Genomic DNA, 26279 nt, shown 5'->3' with positions numbered 1-26279 from the left:
ATGGTTTCCAGAGGTTATTGTGTTTTCATCATCACGTCTTGTTGTGCCAAGAGGTGATTGTAATGCCAGCTAACTTTAATAGATAGCAGAGACCCAAGTTACAAAGAGAGAGCCAATCCTTTGTATTGTTTATGTTGATGTCCTGTCATGTTTGTTCCATTTTATTTGAATTGTTTGTTTAATTTTGATTGTCTTCCTCTATCCATTCCACCATTCCCTTCTTTTCCTGCCCCAAGGTTCATTTTTTCAGAAGTCCACTGAGCCCAAAGAAAAGAGTGATTTGGGAATCCCATGTAAGTGGATGTTTTATGTTTTATCATCCTTTTGTCTGACTCACCCATTTCCTCTTTCCTTTTTTGGTTGCACATTAATATGTGGGCCATTCTTTGTGTTCTCTCGTTACATTTCATTCAGAGTTCAGATCTGTTCCATTGATAGTGAAATGTTCTTTCTGTGGTGATAAAAGTAAAGTCCCAAAATAGTAGGTGTGCTTGATATAAAACTTGCTTCTGCTCTCAGAGGGATTCATCTCACTGATACTTACGCTTGTGTGATGGAAAGAGTTTTACGAAGCCAATGGTATATGTGGTTCCTAAATTATTTATGTGAATGTTTCTGTAACTCGAGACACATCTCGCTGTAATCACACGGTTCTTTACCATAAATCTGGGCCTTGAACAGTAACAGCACAAAAACACACAACCTTAATGTTATTATGCATGTTTGACTTCTAATTTCATTTGACTACATTATAACTATTTAAATTACACAACACAAAAGACAACATTGACATGACATGGCATCACAAATGAAACTGTACTAATAGGATGAGGATTCGTAATTGATTTTCTGCTGCACAACACCTGGGATTACTAAAAAATAATCATCTCCATCATTTTAAAAAAAGGTGGTGCAGAATTCCAGAGTTATGTCTTGAAAGTAAAAGCACTATGGTGGTGACAGATTCCTTCTTTGATTCACAGTTTGAGTTTGTTGCAGCTTCGGCTGTTTTGGACAGGAGCCAGCCAACATTTGGGTATTGCCAAAGTGTGCAATTTGCCTTCATTCTGAACACCTCTTTTGTTTTTTTGTTTACAAGACCATTGGCTCGCTTACGACTAAGAGCACAACTGTGGGCACCAAACTAAGAGAACATTTTGATTTCCTTCCTACTCATTTAACCCTCAAAACCTTCTCTTGAAGCATCATCCAGTCGATCAATATGTTAAAGGAACCCATTCATAGCTAATGCATCGTTTTTCGGAAGATAAAACATTAGGATGGCACAAAACTACCTGACAGAGTTATTACTCATAAAAAGGATTAGAGACAAGGGGGTGTGAACCCATCTTCACCCTGTTGGTCTTTACTTCCAGTCCTCTTTCATGCCATCTTCTTTCTTCTGTTTGTTACTCCAAGTGAGGTGATGGGAGATGTTCACCATACGACATAGGAGAATCAGAAATTGAGACGTGAATGAGGGAAACGGCCGCTGCCATTTATTACTAGTGTGCATTTGACTTCTCATTGCAGAGCTCTTGTTTTCGATCGGTGAAGCATCTGTCTCGTGCAATGACTCTTGTTTAGGGTCTGCTGAAGTTGTTTCATTATGTCTTTTTATTAGATGACTGGACACAGACAGAGGGAGAGCTACAGATGAGACAAAGGCAACCATCGCTCATTTTACAGATTGTCACACGTTTGTCTTCACTTTGCCTGATCGCTCTTGTTTATTGCTACATTGGCTGTATTCTTAAAGTGGCTGAAGTATATTTCTGCATAGTTGCAATTTTATATGCACGACACAAATTTCATCGTATGCACATGTCTGACTCTGACTGTCAGCATGCTGTCCAAATGCTACATTGACCATCTCAAAGCTGTGTGAGCAAAATCCGATTCTGTATCCACAGCTGTCAGTTAAAGGGGAAATATGAAGGAATCCTGCCAATCTACTGTGGAACTACTGCCTTTACCCCAAGCCAAAAAAAGCATGTTGTATTTGCATTATTCCCATATTTGTTGATGTGTTTGATGTGGGGGGGCTGAAATGTGGCTTGGTGTGGACGGAGAGGATTTCTGCCTCTGTTATGAAGTTGAAACAGTTGATGGGATGGGGTTGGTGCCTGGTCGTGTACACACTGTCAGCTTAGTGAACTCTTATGTGAAATAAGATGGTACAGATCCGCCTAACAACAACACGTCATCGCAGCCAATCAAAGCTGTTTGAGGTCCGCTTACTGTTGATTTGTCGTAATGGCGTAACTAAGTAAGTTTTCCAACTGTGTGAAACAACTCTTTGCTTTCTCTTTCTCTGACCGTCTCTCTTCCGTTCACCGCTGCCAGTTACTTGGAGCGGATGCATCAGCCAGGAGTGCAGTACGGGTGGCGTTTACATGCTTGTGCCAAGTGAGATAAAAAAAAAGCCTGCCTTTCAAGTAGTGATTGTCCACAGCTCTGCTTTGGATGCAGATCACAGAGGAGATAGAGATTCGCTAAGATGAGTTATATCTGTTTCCCCTTTTTAAATGTTGTCTGCGGCAGATTGGATGGACTCTGAGAATGACAAAACTCACCCAGTTAATAGACAAGAGTCCAGCCCACAATTCTGCAAGCCTGTGTGTGTAATCATTAGTGTGTGGGACAGAAATGTGTGTATTATTTAGGATATGTCCTGAGTCCCCAAATGTTAATTAGTCAAACACTGTCACACACCAAATTCCCAGATTTGTACACATATAAATAAATGTTGCCAACCATCATGCCCATACTTTTGTATACATGCACTCGGACTCACTCATTTGCTCAAGCTGTGCACTTGAAACAAACTGAAATTGGCATATAAATACACGCTGGCAAAAAAAAAAAAAAATGGTTTTAACAACCAAAACCTGTTTGGCTACGATCGCACACAGACACAATAAAGTGACACTAATACACACTAATAGTATAACAGACTCCAAAGAAAGGGTTCTTTTTTCACCATAACGCTCATGGTGTCATAACCAGTGGCACACGCACAAGCAAGTGTTCCAATTCATACACAGAAGTGTATGAAGAGGAAAACAAAAAAACACATACAACAAATGTCTATCAAATCAGAAAGACATTTGGTTTTGTGCTGATCTCTCTGGATCTGTTGTAGAAGCTATGTTTGACAACAGCCTCTGGGAGTCAAGTTGTTCTTCAACGAGCAGACACACGCGCGCACACACACACACACGCATACAAGTCTGTTCTTGTCAGTTGTCTGCAAATTGTCTAAAAGTTGTTCTCAAAGTTTTTGTATTATGCCCCCTTTAAAAACTAACTATGACCACAGATTAATGTTTAATCCACGTTTAATCTTGGTGAAATGTTTAATTTAAAAAGCATCAACAAACTGTCATTGTTTAATTTCTTTCTTTTTTTTGTTATTCTACATTCATTCATGTGTGTATATGTCCGTATGGGAGTGTCTCAGTGTTCTGACCTTTGCAGCAGAACGCTCTGCTTCCTATAGATGTCAGATATTACATGCTGAATGATCATAGTGACATCCGTTAGTCCGTTATCTCTGGTGTGTCCACTGACAGCCACACATTTTAAATTCTAATCCAATTTAGCCAGGCTGCACATGAGGGCTGCATACATGAAACGGCTTGTCAGTTAGAAAGGTGGAAAAGGCGCAGGACTTATTTGACTTGTGCACAAAAAACTTAATATGGATGTGTGTATCTGTGCATCTCCTCATGCATTCATAGTGAGTACCAGTGCTTGGATGACTGCTCATAAAAATGAACAGAGGTGTGTGTGTGTGTGTTTCGTGTCAGGCTGTGTGCCTTCCTTATTCTATCTCTGCAGATTTTGCCAGTTTGGCTTCACAAAGCACAGCCTGGGGCCACGCTTAGACACACACAGCGGTTCTAACACACGATGCATTAATCCATGTTTGGTCAAAGTGCACACACCCTTTTTTTTTCATCCCCATCCTGTCAGAAAAAGAACAGGCTTTTAAGTAAGGCTGCGTGACAATTAAAGGGCATCAGAATTAACGTATAGACCATATTCAAAGCTGCATTTTCTGTTTTTTTAACCTCAACTGAAAGAAAAGCAAAAGAGAAGAAACAGAGGTTTTGTGTGGGTGTGTGTTTGTGTGTGTGTGTGGTAGAAAATGGAATGTATTTTGGATACATTTAGCCTTTTTAATTAAAATATCATTGAGTGGTAAAAGAGAGAATGAAAACATCAAGAGCGACCTCGTTCCAGGAAGCTGCTACTGTATTTTTTTTAGAATGAATCATGCTTAAAAGTCCGTGGAACTCAAGTCCCTTTTCTCATCCTATTCAAGGTGGGACTGTGGCGCCATTATTCCCTTACCCTGGTTGTGTGTGAATGCTATCATGGTGTAATGAGCGTCTGTCCTGCTCAGACTGTGATGGCAGCAGAGAGAGTGACAAGCTTAAATTGGAAATGTGTATAAACACATAGGCCAGTGAGGCAGGACAAGACGGGTGTGTGAAAGATGTATGGCTCACCGGAAAAAAAAGAAAACTACTGAGAAGATAAAAATGAATGACAGGCAAACATTTTTTTTGCGTGTTTTCGTAAACCACCGTGTGAGATGAGGGGTGTCCTATTTGTTGTAGTCTCCAACTACATGATCGTGAGAACAGATATTTCCTTTCTACCAATAATATCAGCGTGATTCTCATCTGCACATCCTTCTATTTTCTCTGATTGTTTCAGCTGGTGTTTTGATGTCCCACTGGGGTTTTATTTGATGAATACAATAAGATATATGTACAAGAACTATCACTGTTACTTCGACTTGAGCACCATTTGTAGATCGACTTGCTTAGTTTGACATAGTTAGAATTATGGTAATTTTTTTAAGGAGAAATCAATGATTGGATCTTGGTGTAGAGAAAAGGTTTGAGCGTGGAAAAAGTAAATCCTTTAGGAAGTAAATTAAATATTTGGTCTCCTTCAGTTCTATGTAGGTTCCTGAGCCAGGGAGGAAGTCTGACGGGACGTGTCGTTTCACTTATCTACAAATCAAACACTTGACAGAAAGACGTTTGGAATCCAAGAGAGAGATGAGAGTTCTGATGAAGTTCTGAGAAAGATGGAATATAAGCTGACAGTCCAGATAGGATATTTAAGACCAGTGGTATAAGGTCTCTTATACTCTGTACATACACATATCTACACATGCACATGGCTTAAGACATAGCAGGTCACAGCCTAACAAACGTATCCCAAAGTGTCCCAGAAAATAGGGTTTGAAAAGGCATGTTTAGAAGAATTGCTTGCCACCCGAGTTTTCTGAAGTTAGACCTTCAAGTTAAAATAGAAACAAGATAAAGATTCCCTTAACAGATGAGGATGATGATGATCATAATTAAGATCAGCAAGTTGGTACGTTAAGAGGATTATCCAATTCTATTCCCCCTTGGCAAGTGCAAGGACCTTGATAACAGGGCAGCTTTGTGCAGCAGTTGCCTTGACACATTAGGGATTTGTATGGCAATCTTTATAAAATTATCAAAAGGACATTGGTAATCACATTTTCCAGAACCTGTTAAAACTTCAAAGATGGCCTCTGCATTTGAGTTGAATGTGATGAATAGATATTTGGCAGTGATTTAAGAGAGAGAGAGTCCAAACTGTTAAACACAGATGAGGGGTTTGTAAATATGAAGAATTCTGTATTGTTGGGGTTTTGTTTTTATATTATTGTCAGAGGAGTATCATAGGGATCATTTAGATCAACATTAAACAGGTGTGATAATTGTGATGAAGATTAGGAGATTACATCATTTTAACTTCAGGCTGGAATATCTTCTTTATTCTTTCATTATTCATTTAACTGCCTAATCTGAAATCCGGGTCGTGTGATCTACTGGAGCCTAGTTTTTGGTGATGGGAAGAAAATGGAGAATCTGGAGAGAACCCACGCAGACACGGGGAGAACATGCGAACACCATGGAGAAAGGCCCCCAGTTGGATTTCAACCTGTGAACTTCTTGCTGTGAGGCAGCAGCGTTTCCCTCTGCGCCACCGTGCTTTCCTCTGTCATCATCATCATCATCATTATTATTATTATTATTATTATTATTTTATTAGTATTGATTGCTAATTATCACCATATATGATTATTTTACTTTCTTATATATACATATGCTATTATGCTGAAGAAACATAATTTACTTTGTGATTATTCTGTATACATACTTGTATTCTGAGAGATGAGTTATGAAATGAAAACATGGTGTGAGAAGGTCTTAATAAGCCTCGTTTCATGTCTCTCGGACAAAGTGTCCAGAGACCATGGATTCTTAATAAGGAGGCGCATGTTTCGTCCTGAGTTGCTCGGTTCCCTAGATACACTGGGAAGTAGCACATAGCTCCCTCAAGTGGTGAACAAGCCAAGTGTGTCGGAGGCTGAATCCAAATATCCAACCTCGGAACTTGTTCTATTAATGCCACATCGTGTGATGCTATAGATGACGCTGATTTAGTACATTCCCAAAGACCCGATTGTTCAATTTTTTAGATTAGTTTATATACTTCTACTTATTTTGCCATTATGCGTGGTGGATACTGTTTCTAGCCTACATGATTGGAGTAATGAATTAATAACATATTAAATTACTAATTAAATGATGTATTTCCTTTTTTGTCCTCCCCACGCCAAGTGGGTCTTGTATCGTTGACCTTTTTATCTGTGTGTCCGTGCGCAAGACGTAGAGGTCTATTTGCATCTTGTCACCACTTGTCAGAATTAAATTGCATTTCAGGCACACTTCGCCAGGATCCAGCATTATGCATCTCATAATTGCTTCCTTCAGTGTTGATATTATTAAAAAGTTAACGCACATTTGAGCTAAGTTTATTTTGCATGTCAGTGTGTCCACTTCCAGGTTGGTACGGTCTACCGTACTGAGTGATGAACTCGGTTTAAGTACATACATCATGCTTGTACATAGTTGAGAATGATCTATTGTGCACCTCATCAACGGATCATTACATTTTTAATTAAGTTCATGTTTCCTGAACTTGTACTGATACCACAACATCAAATGCGTAGGTGTAAGACGCGGGCTGTTTGTCGCTCAAAGCCTGTCATTTGCCTCTCAACCCCAAGTGTGGATTAAAAAGGAGCATTCATGTACTTAATTATCCATCTTCTTCTTAATAGCTGCACATAAATCCCATCCTACTTGCAATGGAGGACATGATTATAAATGGAATGATTTAAGTATGCGAAAGGTCTCAAGCACTTTCATGTTAGATATGTTGACTGTAAAATTCTTTAAAGTTCAAATGTTTTTATTTTCTTCTGACCTTATTTTCTTATTTCTGCAGCTATCTCTTTCTCTTCTTTCGGATTTACTGGGCCGTCTTTGCTTCCTCACATTTTCCTTACTTCCTAATTTTTTCTATTATGTGCCTCTTTTATATTCTCTTTATTTCTCTCACCCTGCCTCTCGACCCTTCTCTCATCTTTTCCACCAACCCTTTGCCTCCTCTTGTCTCTATTCCTTTCTGTTCGCTCCGCATCAGCATCATCTTTTATACATTTGGTCTCCACTTACTGGCTCGCCTGCTTATTACTTCCTCGCATTTCCTCTTGTTCACTCTTGTCTCCTCCCTTCCGCTCCTCACTTCATCAGTTTGGCCATCGGTCTCTTCTTGCCTTCCTTTGCTTTAAAATATGGATCATGAGTGACGATTCCACCACTGCTGTCACAGAAGCACCATTTAAATCCAAGCCAGAATTTTAAGATGCTGTTAAAATCCTCGTAAAATAATTAACAGCCTTATTAAGCTTTAAGAGTTGGTGCCTTGCTTTTTTTTGTTCTGTATTTGGGAAAAGTGTCTCTGACTCTCTTTGTCTCTGCTGAGGTAATCATACCATCTCATTTTGCACTAGTGAGAGGCCTATTTGAAAAAATCAATGGTATCTGCAGGTAAAACTAAAATTTACCAAAGCAAATTACAGAGCGATATTCTCTCCTGCCATTTTGATGTGCCATTAAATGTCTCATAATCATATCTTATTGCCACTTGCCTTTCTTTCAAACATGATTTCCCTTGAAGCGGCCGGTTGCACATGCTTCATGTCGAATAACACAGCTTTATCTGATTGTATCTGTCTTTCTCCTCATGCACCCTCCAGCTGCTCCGAGCACAGATGATGTGGCGCTGTACGTTGGCATTGTCATCGCAGTGATCATGTGTCTCGTCATCTCCGTCATCGTGGCGCTCTTCGTGTACCGCAAGACGCACCGGGACTTTGACTCTGACATCATTGACACGTCTGCGCTGAACGGTGGCTTCCAGTCCGTTAACATCAAAACAGCCAGATCAGGTAAGGAACGCTGAACACGTTTCATATAGTGTCATATCACAGTATTTGGAATCACAAAGTACTTCATATAAAGCGATTCTAGTGAATACTCATTTGTCCACCAAACACTGAAAAGCCACACTTCAGCAATCATTTGTTGCCAGCTGCAAGAAACAAAACAAAATAAAAGGGAAGAAACCTCAAGAAGAGAAAATTAAGTGCATTTAATAACATAACTACCACTCATCTTCCCTTTTTAAGGCTCTTAGTGTGGAATATGGAGGCGGTTGGTCATGCATGAGTATGTATGCTTCAGTCTGAATAGCCACACCCTGCAGGAAGGTTAGCACCTTGTTTGCTACAAAGCATCATGTCAGGGATTATTTAGTCACAGGTGTTTCTTGTACTCTTTCAAAGAGAGGAACTGTATGATTTTTCTTTTCTTCCATAATGTGGAGAATTGTCCAGAAAAAGATTTGCGGGTAGATGGGCAGATCTATAGATTGATAAATGGACAGAATAACAAATATGACTATGCCTCTTATATAAATAATGGCGCTGCTTAAATGTAGGCATCATTCAGTTCCTTTCCTCATCCTCTAGCAGTCAGTCGTTGCTGGTCTGGAGTCGTCGCTGTCTCCACCAGAGACTGATCTCTTCCATCAAGGAGTCTGCCTTTGTCATTCCTCTTCTCTGTCTCCGTGTCTGTCTCTCTGCTCCATTTGCACATTCAGATCAATCATATTTCCTTTTTATAAGCATCATCTTCTCTTCAACCCAATCTCGCTCTTCCCAAAGCTGTATCTCTGTTTGTCCCATCACAGTGACTCCTGCAGTGATGGACTCTCTCTCTCGCTTCATATTTGTGTTGTACCCTTAAAGGGGAGCCATCTTTCACTCTAGTCATTCTGTACATTTATATTTTCCTCTTTGTCATTGGGAATAAGATTTAAAAAAAGAAGCTTGCAGCCACTCCATTTCAAGTCCAGATACTAGTGGTGGTGGCTGATGATGCTGGTGAATCAGATGTGGAGCATGTACAAAACGACACACAGCATGAAAGAACTAGAGGAACAGAGAGCAAATACTTCAAATGACAGGAGCAAGATGATTGTCTGACAAATTAAGTTGTCGCTGTGCTAATTGACAGATGTGACCAGCTCATAGAAGCTGATAACGATTGCAGGAAGTTATGATTTGGCATGCATAGAGGGACGAATAATAGAATAGCATGAGAATAAAGCATTAATCGAGTGGACAAAAGTCGAATCGTCCTGCCTGAACTTAAGCTACAGCTGCGTTCCTGAACGCTATGAAAAGCCTCTTAAATGCCGTGGGTGGACGATGAAAAATTCAAAACACGGTTTCTAATAAACACGGGAAGATTAGGCCATAAAAGATGCAAATTGGTAAACAGCAAGCTAAACTAATTAGTGTGTGTAATGTAACAGTGTGTGTTTATGTGTGCATGTGGGATTGAATCTCTTTTTGTCTAAACAGGGCAACATTTTATATGCAAAGCGTTGGGATGTTTGTCACTCTGCGCTGAGGGACAATTTCTGATTACTTTTAATGAAGAATTATGTCCTTCTCCTGCTGACTTTTTCCACTCCCCCCCCCCCACACACACACACATATACATAACACGCACCTCTCGCTCTCTCTCTCCCTCACTCCCTCTCTCTCAGCGGCTGTCTGTTAGTTAATTAAATTTCAGCAGGGATGATTTGGCTGGAATACCTGCTGGCTTTAATGGTAATCAGCCTGGTGATAGAGGGAGGAAGAGAGTGAACGGTGACAGATGTGTGTTCTTGGGTGCGTAGGCGGTGGCTCAGGGGGCGATAATGAGGGATTGAGAAATTACAAAGGATTGTCTTGTGGAGGGAACGGAAGGATTTTGGGCTTTGAGGCCAAAGAAAGGTGAAGCATGGCGCAAACAGATCTTGGAATTGTTCTCAGTAGAGAACTAACGTTTGGTCACTGTACTGACTAAGTTATGAATGTAGAAGTGCAGCACCTTAATGCACTGGTCTCCCTTCAGAATGCTACGATTTGTTTGGATGATAGTTAGCCTCAAAAGTGACTGAGCGTGTCATCTTATTGGACAACCAGGGTTACGTTCACCAGGCAAACATTGGTTAAGTAAATCCTGATACAGATTTGGTCTTTTTAAATGCATTAGTGTGAATGAATTAATGATCACAATATGAATAGGAATGAGTCGTAGATGGCTGCAGCATCTTTCCGTTTGTCTGCAGGGAAATAATGCTGGCCGAACAAACTGGAGGCAACCCATTGTTCTTTGCAAAAAAAAAAATAGTCATGCAAGTTGTTTTAAGGAAATAGTTGCATTTTATGACTAAAATCAACATATTGTAAATTGTACTTGAATACAAAATGCACATGGATTAGCATAAGGTATAGCAATTAGCATTCACCTTGAACTCAAAGTTGCCCCTGGTTTAAACTAACCTATGACGTGCACAGAATGTAATCAAAGGGAGACTTGCCTGTCCATCCCTGCTGACATCATCTATGTTGGGGGGTTACGTGTCTGTAATATCAGAGTGTGCAATATAGTGTATACATTATTAGCATGCAAGATACACACTGTATGGGTGCTTTACAAGTAACATGTAAGTGCCCCTGCCATCCCAATGTTTTGCATTGTAGTCGTGAACTTTACCCAAATGTTTGCGTGCAGTTGGAAAGTGATAGAGTTCAAATCACTCAAAAGATGCGCATAGAATACACAAACACTGACTCTAACTGGTAGAATTCACTCAGTGGCCTCAAATCACATCTGCCCGATCACTGGGGAGAGCTTCGTTTTGCGTCCATTAGTGCTTCCAAATGAAATGAAATGAAGACAAATCCAATGTGTGGTTCTTCCACAGAGCCTGCTGTTCAGCAAAACATGCACCGTCGGAACTGCAGCTTTTAATAGCATAATCTATAATGGGATTTTGAGATATTTATTTATTTATTTGCTATATTCTGAATAAATTGCATATCACATTGTGACTGCTATGAGGCTGCGTTTTAGAACCCTGCACTTGCTGGTTGATTTTTTAATTCGCCGAACCGCAATAGAGCAGTCATTGTCGCTAAATGTTGTCGTGTCTCAGAGTAAACGCAGGGTCAGTCAGCCAGCATTGAACCCGGTACCTACTTGCTCTGAGGTGATACTGATCATTTAAAAAAAATTGACAGAAACAGCGGTGAAATGATTTGGATCATTGTGACAGTTTATTTGATGGATGAAGTCAGAGTAACAGGTAGTGTGTTGAAGAGCTTAAAGGATGACATGATGTTCTGCTGCTCTGTTACGCGGTACAAAGTGAAATCAGCTTTCAAATCACTGAGCTGTTTTGAGAATGTGTGATTTGAATAGGATCTATTAAACTCATCTATTCCGTTTTTGAGATACAGTCTGTACAAGTCTGTGGATCTGCAGCAGTCTCGACGAGCCCTTGTTCCACACCATGCCTCTGTGTCCTGCAGGGTGTCGTACATCACAGATACCTTATCTGCAGCCGTGCCTGCTCATGCTTACCTGCCTCATTTCTGCTCGCTGATATACAAGTTCCAGAGGTTTGACCTGTGCTGCAGCGAAGTATTAGATTTTATGCTTTGGAGGATGTAGAGTACCTCCCATTACCTTTCACAAGCCCACTCGCTCTCGGACTATTGACGTTTCTCATGCTAATTATCTCTCTCTCCATGTCAAGCCGATTTGCTGACAGCTCCTCCTGACTTGACAACTGCTGCCGCCATGTACCGCGGCCCGGTGTACGCCCTCCATGACGTCTCCGATAAAATCACTATGACCAACTCGCCTCTTCTGGATCCTCTTCCCAACTTGAAGATCAAAGTGTACAACTCGTCCGGTCTAGTCACACCACAGGACGACCTCGGGGGGGAATTTGCTTCCAAACTGTCTCCTAAGGTAATGTCAGGATTTCATGCACAAAGTCTAACTGTTGCTATCATTCTTTCATCATTTTGATTTTGCTTTGGCTTTAAAAAAAAGTACGATTTAGAAATGTTTCCTTGTGAAGTGAGGTTTCTCTGCAGTAGCACAGAGGGCAGAAGCAGTAAAATGCAGAAGTGAGGTATTCCCAGGCTCCTAAATATATAACTAAACATCATTAGTATACAGGCATCTCAGTGCCCCAGTTTGCTCCCAGTGCTCTCTCAACTACATGACATGCATGCTGCAGCAGTGTCTGTTGTCACCAATACAGATGAAACGCTTGGGCTTCATTACTGTACCTATCCTGAGGCAACAACAGAGCCAAACTCACTATCTTCAAACTCTACAGATCAGTTTCTAATTGTGTTTTGTTATTAAAAGCATTTTTAAATTATGGACTTTGCAGTAGGTCAGTGGGGCAACAGTGGTTCAGTCTTCAGAGACAATTTGAGGATCTTTTTTTTGTGTGTGTTGTGTATGTTTTTAACATACTTAAACATTTTTGAACAAGAAAATGCAAGTTTCATTTTACGCCTAAGCTCAGGTGGCTCCTTAGAGCTACTGTACAACGGCCCTCTTCTCACAGACTTCCATCGCAGGTGGTGCTCCTGAGCAGATGTGGAGCTTCCCTGGAGCAATTTAGTTCATAATGAAACTGTCTTAATGAATGCAGTTAAAATCAGGCCCCAAAAAATAATAATTTGACTACTATGCCATATGCAAGCAGAGATTGGCCTTGCACGCTGACATTTCCGTTAACCTCTGTGGTTGGTTGGTTTCATCAGAAAGGTTTCTTGTAGGGCTTGACATGGGCTGTTTAAGTTTTTCCTCTAAACTACACTCCATGGATTTTATTCTTATTCATACATTCATTCATTATTATTTTTTCCGTTCAGTTTTTTGTAACTTTAATCTGCAACTACAATCACGCCTATGCACAATTTAGAATCACCAGTTCACCTATATTGCATGTTTTTGGCAGCGGGAGGACCACAGAGAAACCCCCAGGGAACCCATGCAGACACGGGCAGAACAGGGAACCCCCACACACATAAAAGCCCCAGGACTCTCTTGCAATAGCCATTGTGCCACCGTGTTGCCCATAAATCATTTAATAAATAATCTAACCATTCATGCTAATAGAACAGAACACTAATTTCATGTTGTTATTCTGACTGTGGTCTTTTGATCCGCAGGTAACCCAGTCTCTGCTGGATAACAGCGACACCATGAACCTTCGCAATCAAAGCTTGGCTCGGACACGGGACCCTTCCTGTACCGCTCATGGATCCTTCAACAACCAGGGAGGACACCTTATTGTCCCCAACTCTGGTAAACATTAGTTCAGATGCTAAAAGCTAACTGCTAAGCTGGCATGCTTTGACCGTGTTCAGAGAGGATGCATGTCTTCTTCGTACGATTTAATAAACGATGCTAAATTACTTTTTCTTTTTTTTAGAATGACATTAACACGTGAGAATGCTTTATCAGAATCAGAATCAGAAGTAGTTTATTGCCATTGTCAATGAGGGTTCACTGACTAGGAATGTTTCTCGGTGAAGCCGTGCTACATGTAACAGTAATGACTAAATACAAAAAACATACAAGTACAGACACATCACAAAACAGCATATTGCATTGGTTGAATGCAATATAAAGCATTCATAATATAATGAGCCACTGGTACATGGACGACATCAAACAGCCTGGGGATGTTTTAAAAGTTATGCAAACTTTCAGTAGACTTGGGTTAAAAAAAATAAGAGCAGTGGGCAGGCAAACATAATGAATAATGTAGCCCGCCTATAAGAAGCAACGCTCAGAAGCTATAAAACACTGTGCAACACTTCAAAATGCATTCGAGGACAGTTACGTGAGTTGCCAATAAATTAATTACTGATACTAATTACACATTCTATAATTCAGTCGTTCATGGAAAGCAATAAATCCATTGATCGATGTGGTTATTTTTCTATCCATCCATTCTGCCTCTTGTCTCCCCCCTGCAGGGGTGAGTTTGCTGGTTCCAGCGGGGGCTGTTCCTCAGGGCAGGGTCTATGAGATGTATGTGACTGTGCACAGGAAGGACAGCTTAAGGTAAGCTTTTACTCTCTTTTACCTTCGGTTTGCTTTGAGGCTTCTGTTTTGGTCCCGGTTGTCTCTGGGTTTTTTTTCCCTAGATGGCTGTCTCTGTTTGTTCTGTTCTGTCTCTGCTCGGTTTGGTTCTTTTTTGTCTGTTTTCAATCTTTCTCCTGGGCAGTGGCTCTCTCAGACCTGCCTCAATGGTGGTGTTGGTGAAGCACAGCAAGGAATGAGTCACTGCTGTTAATAATATAGATTTGCACTCCTTCTTTTAGTGACTCATTCAACAAAGGTCAGTTAATACCACAGATGTCTTATTATATTAGTTCCAGGAATAAAGCCCACTGTCCATCTGTCTCTCTAGCTGTCTGTCTGCCTGTCTTCCTTCCCATCTTCATTAAGAAGTGTACCTTTTAGACTGAATAAAAACAAAGCACAAGTGAGAAAACATGTTCTGTAATAATTGGGCCTGTGTGACACACGAGATTCAGGACGTGTGTGCCAGTTTGGTTTAAAGTCTGCTTGATCAATGGCAGTCAATCAGAATTAAACCCTCTCCGGGATGTTGCAGGATTTCCAAGCGTTAAACCTCTTCCTGTCCTCTGTCTTCACCTCAGTCAATAGCTAGCCAATGAAGATCACCCATCCGGAGTGATATTGACTTCCCCCTGCTACGCACGGCCAGACAGAATCATTGTGGTTTGTCTCATTAAGATATTGCTCAGATCCCAGTTTTCAAACATAGATATTTTCTTGATTTTTATGATTAAAAGATGCATCGCTTTCATATGAAATGCAACTACACTGGGACAAGCAATGCAATACACAAGTCCTTGTGTTAGCTTCTCCTATCCATGTGAACCCTTCATGAGTCAGTAATGAGCTGCAGCAACTGAATCAATAAAATTGCTTAGGTTTATTGCAACCTTGATGCAAGGTGGACTGGAAAAAATCACTAATTTATAAATGTAATCTCCGCTTTCCGTGTGGGCTCCAGCCAATCAATTGTTACCTTTAGTCACACGACTCAAGAATGGATCACACAGGAGGACTCATTTTCATATGTACTTTTCACAAATATGTATTGTCAAAGAATATGTTTTCAATTTTTAATTGAATAACTAAATAAACCTAATCATAAATCTCATTACCGGTTTTGTTTGATATGTGGAGTCTCACATTTATTCACAGAAGCTGAGCCTTTATGAATCTGGTGTTGCAGATGCATCGGGTTGCAGGTGCTTGAGTTTCCAGTGCTTGAATTTACAGTAAAAGGCAGGCAGGCCTGTGGCCAGTAGTCATTTGTTTTCTGCCCATCAGCTGTGACTCCAACTGAGGCCCAGCCGAAGCCCTGTAGACACCAGTAATCATCCACTGATTGAATCTGTGCTGCTCTGCTCTGTTTTGTTCCCTGATTTACTCAAGCCTCTTACGCCAACCTAACTGTCCATCTGCCCGCTTTATTATGCCAGCTTAGCGTTTCCATATATGAGTATTATGAGGGAATAACAGTGGCTAGAAGTGAAATCAATGCAGCTCCCTGCAGTGGACACAGAAATTCAAAAGTGCAGCTCTCCTGTTGCTCTTTTCTAAAGGGATCGTTTTGCCTCAGCGTTATCTGTCTGTTCCAGACCCCCAGTCGAGGACATTCAGACGGTGCTCAGCCCAGTGGTGAGCTGTGGCCCTCCAGGAGCTCTGCTGACCAGACCAGTGATCCTCACCATCCACCACTGTGCTAACGATGTGCAGGAAGACTGGCTCATACAGCTGAAGAACCAGCTCGCCATGGGAGAGTGGGAGGTCTGTCTTCAGTGCTGAATCCTGAGTGTTTGTGGGAGTGAAGTATATCACGTGCAATGTTTTGGATGTCAGTTTCATCCCCTGGAGAGAACAACTGTCACTTTGTTCCTAATAAATAGGCCAACCTTCCCCAGCACCTTCTCTGTGGGGGGGGGGGGGGGTTATGGCCTACGTCTGGTGACGTAGAACGAGCGGTGAGACGCATCATCGGCAGGTCGCTAATCCGTCACAGGACTGATAAATACGGAGACTAACAACCATTCATACTCGCATCTATGTCTGATGCAGTGTCACAATGCATCTTTATTATTACATACAAACAGTGACGAGGCTCGAGCCCCAGCGTGCACAACTCCCACCACCCCACCCCCATTATAGTATGATGCAAATACATTGAGGTACACAAACATGCAGCGAAATAATCATTACACAGGGTGACTCACACACACCTTACACAGACGTGCACTGAGACATTATCGTTGCTGCTCGGAAGAATAATCTGCATTACTCAAATGCAGGATGGGACATAATACGGAAATTCCAGTAAATATATGGTGCCTACGGGCTATTAGACAAGCAGGGGGCTGAAAACTCTTATCAGAAGCAATTTGTTATGCTCCTGCCGTCCTCCTCTTCTCTCATCCTTCTTCTTATGTTCCTATCCTATCCCTTCCTCCTTATGTTCTACCCTTCTCTCTCTCCCTTCTCCCATGTCTCTCAGCAGGAAGTCTCTACCTCAGCAATCTGCTCTCGTTCATGCACGACTGTGTGTGTGTGTGTCATGTGTGGGTGTGGGTGATAAGGCTGCTCGCAGCATCACTGTGTCTACAAGACCCCCGTATGCTGTCTTCTATTGCTTATCACAGCTCAACATAATGTCTCTGCACAATTAGCCATGCATAAGAGTGTGTGTGAGAGAGAGAGAGAGAGAGAGAGAGGGAGAGGGAGAGCGTGACAAAAACATAAACAGAAGGGGTTGGATGCAGAGTGGGCATAGACAAGAAAAATGAAACGTGGAATTCGATTTGCTTTCCTAATTGCAGAAGAACATTTCGAAAACTTTTTTTCCGAAACAGCAAGAGTAAAGTAATTGAACTCCCCTCACATCATTGGGGAGCAACCATGACTGTGATTGCCAGTAATAATAGATTTGTGCCATATTGCTTTTTTTTTACCTCTTGCCTTGCCGTGCCTCGCATGTTTGCAGGAGCACAACTCCACATTAACTGCAAGCGACACACATGCATTCATAATCATATCTATGCTTTGGTTCTTTGACACACACACACACACAATTCCTGGCAGTCATACACATAGACATGTCTATATATACACAGCACATTTAATCTTTCAGGGATAAACACGACGACAATGTGCATCCTCACTCAACCCAAAGAGCCATCTGGAATTTCCGTAACTCTGAGGATGTGGCAGCGCGCCATAGAAATGATTATCAGTAGCCAGCAGATAATCAAAAACAACGTCGGGCTTATGTTGCAAAAGGCTTCTAACCGGTGTCATGGTTCGCCTAATGGAGGGAATCATTTATCTTTAGTTCTTCACAAGTCATTGTATTGTTAGACGTCTGTTTGTAATTTTATTCTATAGGCAAGGAATGAAATCCAAAATGTCATGAATTAAAAATCAGGCAATGGTTTGGAAGTCTGTTCAAACATAAGTCCAGTTGTGTCATGTTAACAGACAAAAATGCACATAAAGGATTTGATAAAGGCAGTTTTCATGTTGTTGAAGGTGAACAACCGAAATGCTCAGAGCGTGCGCGCCTTGAAAACTCATTTTCTGTATCAGCGCAATGCATTCCGATCACGCACGTTACTGTTTGTTTGCTTGCTGTTTATACAGAAATATTATGTATTGATACTTTAAGTTTCTTTATGTTGGCGAAACCTATTAGATGTTTCACGATAAAGGTCGTCCTGGAAAGGAAGGGAAGGTTTGCCCCATGAGCTCTGAAGTGGAGCACATCAAAAAACATGCTGACTTTGGTTTGCCGACTGAAGATGATTGAAAGATGACCAGGCTACCTAGAATAGCTATACTTTGATACAAAGACTTGTTCATGAATGAAGCCACACATCTCCATTAAGATGGGCTGAGTAAAGGCTCACGTGGTAAAATCAAGTCTTCACAGATCCACCATGGAATGCTAAAAATGTGCTTGTCTGTGTTTCTGGATATTATTTTTTGCAGGATGTGGTTGTTGTGGGAGAAGAAAACTTCACCACCCCCTGCTATGTGCAGATGGACTTGGAGGCATGTCACATCTTAACAGAGACGCTGGGGACTTACTGCCTGGTGGGCCAGTCAGTCTGCAAGGCAGCTGCCAAGAGGCTCAAACTGGCTGTTTTTGGACCCGTCTCCTGCACGACTTTGGACTATCACATCAGAGTCTATTGTCTGGATGACACTCAGGATGCATTAAAGGTAAAGTTTTGAAATGAAGGGATTCAAATCCAATTATTGTTGTGTTAAGCTGCCTATTGAATTAGCCTGGAAGTGTTTTTCTGGTGTCTTCATTAACAGTGAAGGCAGGGGAGAGGTTTCTGAGGATGTAGGTGTGAGTGCCTTTTTTCTCTCTCTCTTTTTGCATTTGAAATAAAATATAGCTTGAACAGACATGCTCGTTCCAAGTCAGAGTCTTACCTCAAGCCTTTAGCAAAATTAGCAGAAAAGCCGTAAACAAAACAGGTCAGGCAATGTCAAAGAATTGTGCTTTAGAATAAAAAAAAACAGGAACTGGAGGGGCCCATCTCATACAGAAGATTGACATTTGTAATGTACGCATGCAACGATGAGTCAAGTGTCTCTGTGGCATGCAGCCATGCACACATTTACCATGTAAAACAAGGAATTGAAGTTAGAAAACAAAGTTCAGGGGTGGATTTTTTAAAGATAATGCTTTGTTCTGTATAATTGAGCGTTTTTTGCTTCAAAGGGGGTGCCTATCTTATATATATACACACACACAGTAGAGCTACTGTGTAGGAAGATTATAAGGATGAATTGATTATTTTGAAAAGGTTGTTGGAGGCATCGCAACTCGTACTCGTAAGATTTTTCTCCATCAGAAAGTAACTTCTAATATTTGTTTAATGTGTGCGTTCAGCATGTGTTTACTTCAAGAGCCTGTAAATGCTGTCAATGTGTGTGTTTACCTTTTCTCGTGCTGTACAACGCAGAGCTATCTCCTTTTAGAAGTTGCACTGTGGGCTGAGCTGGTACACAGAAATCAATGAGAAAAATAAATAGAAATCCCACCGGACTTGATGTCTGATGCATTAATATTATTATCTGCAGCATAACAACGTAAAATGAGCACCGGTTCACAGAAAGAGCAAAGGTAGTGGACGATATTATTTTTTACATGCAGCCTGATATGATGGATTTAAGGGATCTCCTAAATTACATACAAGCAATTGAATTTTACTGCCATGCGTTAAAGAGACGCTTCGTTTGCAGCACCTCATAAGTGCAGCACTTTGACTGGTGGCGGATAATTAATCAAGGATTTTAGTGAGCATCTTAATCTCGCCTTTGAGTTCACTGTAGTTAAAAGAGCAATGCTTTGCTCCAAACCAGCAAATGCAACCACTGAGATTTCCAATGAGATTTCATGAAACATTTCATTTATGAAATAAAAGATTTAGTGCCCATTTATTAAGCAGAGGGGAAAATGAGGAGGAAGTTCAAAGTAGTTATTGTTTTTGAGCATTTTTTCCCCACTGGATTCTGTGTAGGAGGTTCTTCAGATGGAGACTCAGATGGGAGGGAAACTTCTGGATGAGCCAAAGACTCTGAGCTTTAAAGACAGCACACACAACCTGAGACTGTCTATCCATGATGTGCCACACACACACTGGAAGAGCAAGCTCATCGCAAAGTATCAGGTGAGAAGGTTCTGTATACACCTACTACAGGCATTTTACAAGGTATCCTGCACACTTACCTGAGCAAAAATATAAACGCTGCCAATCCTTGCAACATGGAATAGGTCACCAACATGCTGCAAAATGAAGTGATGGGCGCTGTAGATTGGCTCAACACAATATGCTTGTGCATTCGTATTGCCATCTGTAAAATTGCCTCTTTTTGCCTGAACCCTAACGCCCTTCATTTGGTGATGATCCAGATCACCATGTGGACGGTGTAATTCTAATTATGAGAGGGATGAGCTACTCGGCGGAGGTCTGCGCTCTCTGAGTGCTTTTCTAGTTTAAATCAATTTGAATGTTTAATTTTTCGGGGCATTTTGACTTTAATGGATAGGACAGCTGAAGGGGTGTTGCAGGATCTGGGAGAGTGACATGGAGCAAAGGGCCCGGAGCAGGAATCAAACCCACGGCCAACCCACGAGGGCCGCAGCCTCTGTTCATGGCGCGGGTCTAAACCACTGCGCCATCTGTGGCCCGAATGTACTGTCTAATTAACTGAAACACTGCAGGAGGCTCACGGTAGTGAAATGAACATTCAGCTCATCCATACAGCAGCTCTGCAGCCAGAATGACAATGTCACACTCCCTCAACATTTGCATCATCTGTGTCATTCTGTGATAAAACTGCATGTTTTACGGTGCATGGATTATCTTGGCAGAGGATGAGTGCTCACTAACACGGATTTGAAATATATTTGCTTAAAATCTGGAAGAAATAATGTGAATGAAAAGGGAGCAAAAACAGTTTAGCATTTATATTTTTGTTGAGTATTTTTAATCCAACATAAAATAAACTATACGTTCAGGCCATCTGTGCATGTACATTGTTTTGTGCATACTGTGCTGTATTAAAATAAATAAAATAACAATCATGGTCTTTTCAAAATAAAACACTGGGCAGCCTCCCGAAGTGCCTCAAATCCCCGCGAGAGCTAAAGCTAAGAATCAACAACTCAGTTTCCTGAACCTGCTTTGTGCTTTTTATAGGAGATTCCGTTCTACCAGGTGTGGAGTGGCAGTCAGAGAACTCTTCACTGCACATTCACTCTGGAGAGGCTGAACGCGGCCGCCACAGAGATGAGCTGTAAACTATGCGTGCGGCAGGTGGAAGGAGAAGGACAGATCTTTCAGCTAAGCAACACGCTGGAGGAGGTAAGTGTGCAGGAATCCGCATGCATGCTGCAACGCTGACGTGCTGTCTGTTGGCCATGGGCTGAGGAAACTGCAGACGGCAGCCTCCACCATTACTGGCTGAGAGGTATAAATAAAAAATAAGACAAAGAGATGAACACAGTGCTCAGAGAGCACGAGGGTCTTTACGTGAATGTCTGCATTGCCAGGCTGAAGGTCCTGAAGTCACTAAGTTCTTGTCTCTCAGATAGTCGGGGTTCCTGCTATGGTTGTATGCCTATTCAATCATTCATACTGGGGTTAAAGGTCACACAACACAAGAGGAATGAGTCATCTTTGATTTTTCTAGGCCATGCAACCATAATGTGTGTGTGTGTGTGTGTGTGTGTGTAAACTGTTTTGTAGATCAGACAGCTCTTTTGGAATGTTTGGGGGTTTTTTTATATTGCGTGGGGAGAATTATTTTTCAGCATTGGTCCTTGAGCAAATCGAGTCAGACAGTCATAGCCCAAACCCACAAGCCAAAGTGTTTGCAGTTTGAGTTGCAGCTTGTTGTGCAGTCGATTGGACAAGATGCAGTCTTAATTAAATGCATTGGAATGTTAGTACTATAAAGCAGGGGCATGCCCAGATGCAATTGTCACAATTTCTGGACAACCATACAGGGATGACGTGAATTAATTGCATATATTCATATGTAATTATGAATCACATGCAGTATAAAGATTCCATATTTAATTCTTTAAACCATCAAAAAGAAACTGTTCCTCCAAAATTAGGCAGCATTAAAAAAAACTATCATGTTCAAAAATATTTGTCAAATACGTCAAACTACTTCTCGCCTGGGCAGATAGCCAGCCATACTTTAGGATAATGGGGTGGCAGTATGGGTGGGCCAGTTAGATTTTAATATTGCCCAATTCAGCCCCCAAACCACCCGCGTATCTGCACTAAAATAATAAAACTGACAATCATGAAGATGTCCATGGTGGCTGGTGCGGCAATACTTGTAAACACTGGTGATGGCAGCAAATGAGGCTCAGAAGTAAAGGTCACACAATCATATGGGCAGCGAGATAAAGTCTTGAAATTTTAATTAGGAAGTCAGACTTTAATTTGCCCTTTCTCATTTTTCCTGTGAGCAGCTGTAATCTGATTTTATGCTGCATGCAGTGAAAGTTGGTTTCCTCCTGGCGAGGTCGGAGGCGCCCCGACTCCGCCGTCATTGCGGCTGCTCCCTCTTGTCTCTTTACTCCCTGCAATATTTCAATGTAGCCCACTTTCAACAAATGCCAAAAACGACTGATGTATTGTAGAGGCATTGTTGACAAATGATAGTGGTTGGTGCTGCTCTCAAGTTCCTCACGAGTCCTTCGATCCATGTTTCACCAGTTAAATGGTTTATTAATACTTTATTTTATTTTATTCATTTTGCATTAGTCGTGCTCTAAAAATGTGCTTGTGGACATATTTACTCTGTGTATAAATATTGCTGCATTTTCATCAGTGAGTCATAAGATCAAGGCATTATCCTCTTTGTGGTAGTGACTTAACAAGCATTTATTTAAATAAAAAATATTTTAAGGTGACAACTTAAAAGCTTTAAACATCTTTCACCACCTGTCATCTGAGTGATAAGCCCTAAAAATCATGCTCTGGAGGCCTAAAAAAACGATGCACAAGACATACCTTTATACCTTTCAGCATTTTTTTAGTCTGCAGTTTTATGCCACACAATCAATAGTACACTTGGATACCTTTTTTGTGTGTGGATGACAGACATAGTTCTCATTCTCAAAGCCAAACTGTTACGTACAAATCCCACGTACCGGTAATTAGGCATTTAGACTTGACTTTAAAACCTGAAAAACATCCACTATAAAATTCCATAATAATAATAATAAGCCATAATTTCCGTTATCATGACAGTCTGTCACTTTTTTTATTATTATGTCTGTTTAGATGAAATTCTTAAACTGTAAACATTGAAACTTTGCATATCTATTCATAAAATGATAATTTTGTCACAGCATCAATTTTTAAATAGGCAATAACTAGGCTTTCAAAATAATTACGATGATCAAATAGGGTGTTTGTCAGTTATGGTAATTAGAGCTGAGTAGCTAAAGCAGCATTCAATGAGTCTCTTTGTTTATCCATTATAAAAAAAAAAACCTGTGGTCCCCAAACCAGCCAGCTTGAACAACTGACAATGAAAACAGGTTAAAAGTATTTAGTGTCTGGCGAGAAGCAGAGATCTCCCTTTGCTGCAATCGTTCAGTCTGTAGCTGCTGTAAATCGGGGCTAAGTCGATGCAGAACATCGTAATCATTCAACGGCGGCAGTTTGACCACTGCCTGCTTTCTGCTCAGGAGTGGAAGATTAATAAGATGATGGTTCAGAAAAAGACAGAGATCAAGCTGATCTTTCTGTTTTGTTCGTGGTGTTCATTAAGAAATGTATCAGTAATTGGTCACATTGTCAGCAAACACAAAAGATGAGCAGAAAGACACGGATGCATTTAAGAAATAAATGTGATGGATTTTATTTTGCAGATGCAACTTATGATCCACATTTCACTCGCATGGCCTCCTACTATATTGTCCATTGATCATCCATAATCAAGCCATGCCTAATAGTCATTCCTCTCCGAGTTAAAAAGTTTCATTTTATAGTCATGTCATCCTCTTACTTAAACCAATTAAACAATTGAAAGGTCCCTCTGTCTTTCCAGGAGGTCCAGTGCATAGACACATCTCTAATGGACCCCGCCAGCAACATCACAACCTTAGTGGGGCCTCATGCCTTCCGCATCCCTTTATCCATCAGACAGAAGCTTTGTGGCAGCCTCGATGCCCCACAGATCAGAGGCAACGACTGGAGGATGCTGGCCCACAAGCTCAGCCTCGACAGGTGATGTAGATGCACAAAGTATTATCCTTTACTCCTTGTCTGCCTTCCGAAAACGTTTTGTATATTTCTTCAAAAAAAAAAAAAAGCAAACACTTCTCAACTAGAATGGCAACTCTCTTTAAGGTGGTCTGTCTCACCCTTCAGCAAAAGAAGGAACACTATGACTTGAAATGTGACTTGAGTCCTGGCAGATTTGAATAGAGGGTGCAGTTCAACCAAATCAGTATTACTGATATATATTTACTCAAATTCAATTATAACATAAAAGAGGAACCAAATATATAGCAGATATACAAAGACTAGAAAAACAATGAATTTCATTAGTTATGTGAATTGTGGTCTTAAACCCTTACCCTTACTCTGATTAACTAAACAACTAACTTTGGACACAGTTTGGTCATTTTATTTCTGTGAAGCTTTATCCCCATAGACTCGAGTAAGAATAATCTACGACTGAACAGTTGGACTCTCACACACCTCCTTTTCTACCTATCTATTTGCTGACCGATAACATCCTCCATCCCCAGATGTGTGTTTCAGTCTGGCTATTCATTCACAAGCAACTACTGGAGCTGAGGATAATTGGGCACACGTGATCTTATTGTACAAACGGCCTGCCAGCTCATCATTTAGTATGTTATTGAGGGCACTAAATATTCCTGATTTGTGGATACAAAATGTGTCACAAGCCAAAGTGTTCCAGTAATAGCCAGTCTTCAAAAGGAGCACAATGAAATGGTCCAACAAGTAAATACCTCCTTTTATCCTAACCTTCCAACTGCTGTGTTCACGGCTGTTTGACTTCAGAGTGTGGCTCATGCGCCGCCACCTCAGCCATCACTGATCATATAACTTGAATATTCATGCTTATACAAGCATGGTGCTGTGCACATTGGAGTCGAAAACATGCAGGTAATGCAGCTTCTACATATAGTTTATGTTGCATTTGCAAAATACTAATCCTAGTTATTGCGTAAAATGAGGATAGCCTTCATCAAACAATGCAGATGGCATGAGAAAGAAAGTAATGAAAATATCTTATTAGATGTTTTAAAGTGGGAAGAAATAATGTGTTTGCAGTAACAGTACCACAGCGTGCCGACAGTGCAATCACAGGATTTACAGAAGAACAGAATGTCTCATTTTTATCCCCGTGTGTCTCAAAGCTGAAGGCTTTTCTGCTAAGGCGGCGTTTGGGATCTTTGACAGCGAGGGCTCGTGTCTGCCACCATTGTGCCCTCGACTCTTTACAGCTCTAGCTTTATGCTGAACTGTTCTACAGGTGGACTTGGTGGCTTATGTTTGTGTACATTTCTAAATGTGTTTAGCCTTATTTATTTATAACCTTTAAGCATTTGCAAAGGATATATATATACTTACAATAGCCAGATATCGGCTATTAAATAAAATATAATGATAAATAACAATGTGGTAAAAGCAAATGGTTCAGCTTTCATTCTTCTTAGATGATACTGTTACACATTTATATACTGCAGCAATTTATTTACTGACAATAAAATGTTTTATTCCGTGTATCATTGTCTTCATTAGCAGATGTCCCAAGTACCTTTGCAAACTGTTCTTTGTTCTATTTGTTTAGGGGGCATATATCGTTTGAATATTAAATGTATTATGCGTTCTTTCCAGCCAATCTTTTAGACTTTCTATGTGCATGGGTTATTTCCAAGATTGTTTTAACTGATTACCATTTATGATCAGGACAATTCTCTCAGTTGTTTGGTTCCTGTTTTGAGTTGTCGTTGCAGCCTGTAGTATTATTGTAATGTTGTGTTATTATAGTGTTATAACGATGTTCATTCTGTCTCAAGAGACGTAGCACAGGGCAGAACTAAAAAATCGCCACCGTAAAGTAATTACTATGGCCGTTGTCTCTCATCATTTTTGCAGGTACTTGAACTACTTTGCCACTAAATCCAGTCCAACAGGCGTGATCTTGGATCTCTGGGAGGTGCAGCATTTCCCTGATGGAGACTTAAATGAACTGGCCGCTGTGCTGGAAGAGATGGGTCGCAGTGACAGCAGCTTCGCATCAATGACATAGGAGCACTGACAAAGCAGCATGCTTAAA

General features: G+C 40.9%; 1 protein-coding gene across 1 annotated transcript; it reads left to right on the top strand.

Annotated features, from left to right (window-relative positions):
* On the top strand, positions 1 to 26252 carry LOC137916488 (netrin receptor UNC5C-like). The gene is made up of 12 exons (XM_068759488.1): positions 1 to 13; positions 237 to 293; positions 8165 to 8356; positions 12067 to 12284; positions 13508 to 13643; positions 14321 to 14408; positions 16025 to 16193; positions 18405 to 18638; positions 19952 to 20101; positions 21134 to 21298; positions 24012 to 24190; positions 26099 to 26252. The coding sequence occupies exons 1-12, from the start codon at positions 1 to 3 to the stop codon at positions 26250 to 26252; spliced, it is 1755 nt and encodes a 584-aa protein (XP_068615589.1).
* The last annotated feature ends 27 nt before the right edge of the window (positions 26253 to 26279 follow it).

This window comes from Brachionichthys hirsutus, unplaced genomic scaffold (assembly GCF_040956055.1).
Source record: "Brachionichthys hirsutus isolate HB-005 unplaced genomic scaffold, CSIRO-AGI_Bhir_v1 contig_704, whole genome shotgun sequence".
Classification (NCBI taxonomy): Eukaryota; Metazoa; Chordata; class Actinopteri; order Lophiiformes; family Brachionichthyidae; genus Brachionichthys; species Brachionichthys hirsutus.
Note: the sequence above shows the minus strand (reverse complement) of the source record. Positions and strands in the feature narration are given on the sequence as shown.

What these genes read in the sequence shown, in the direction of transcription:
- LOC137916488 (XM_068759488.1), top strand. An exon ending in CCTTATTGTCCCCAACTCTG is followed by an intron (nt 13,644 to 14,320) that starts GTAAACATTAGT and finishes TCCCCCCTGCAG; the next exon opens with GGGTGAGTTTGCTGGTTCCA. An exon ending in CACAAGCTCAGCCTCGACAG is followed by an intron (nt 24,191 to 26,098) that starts GTGATGTAGATG and finishes TCATTTTTGCAG; the next exon opens with GTACTTGAACTACTTTGCCA.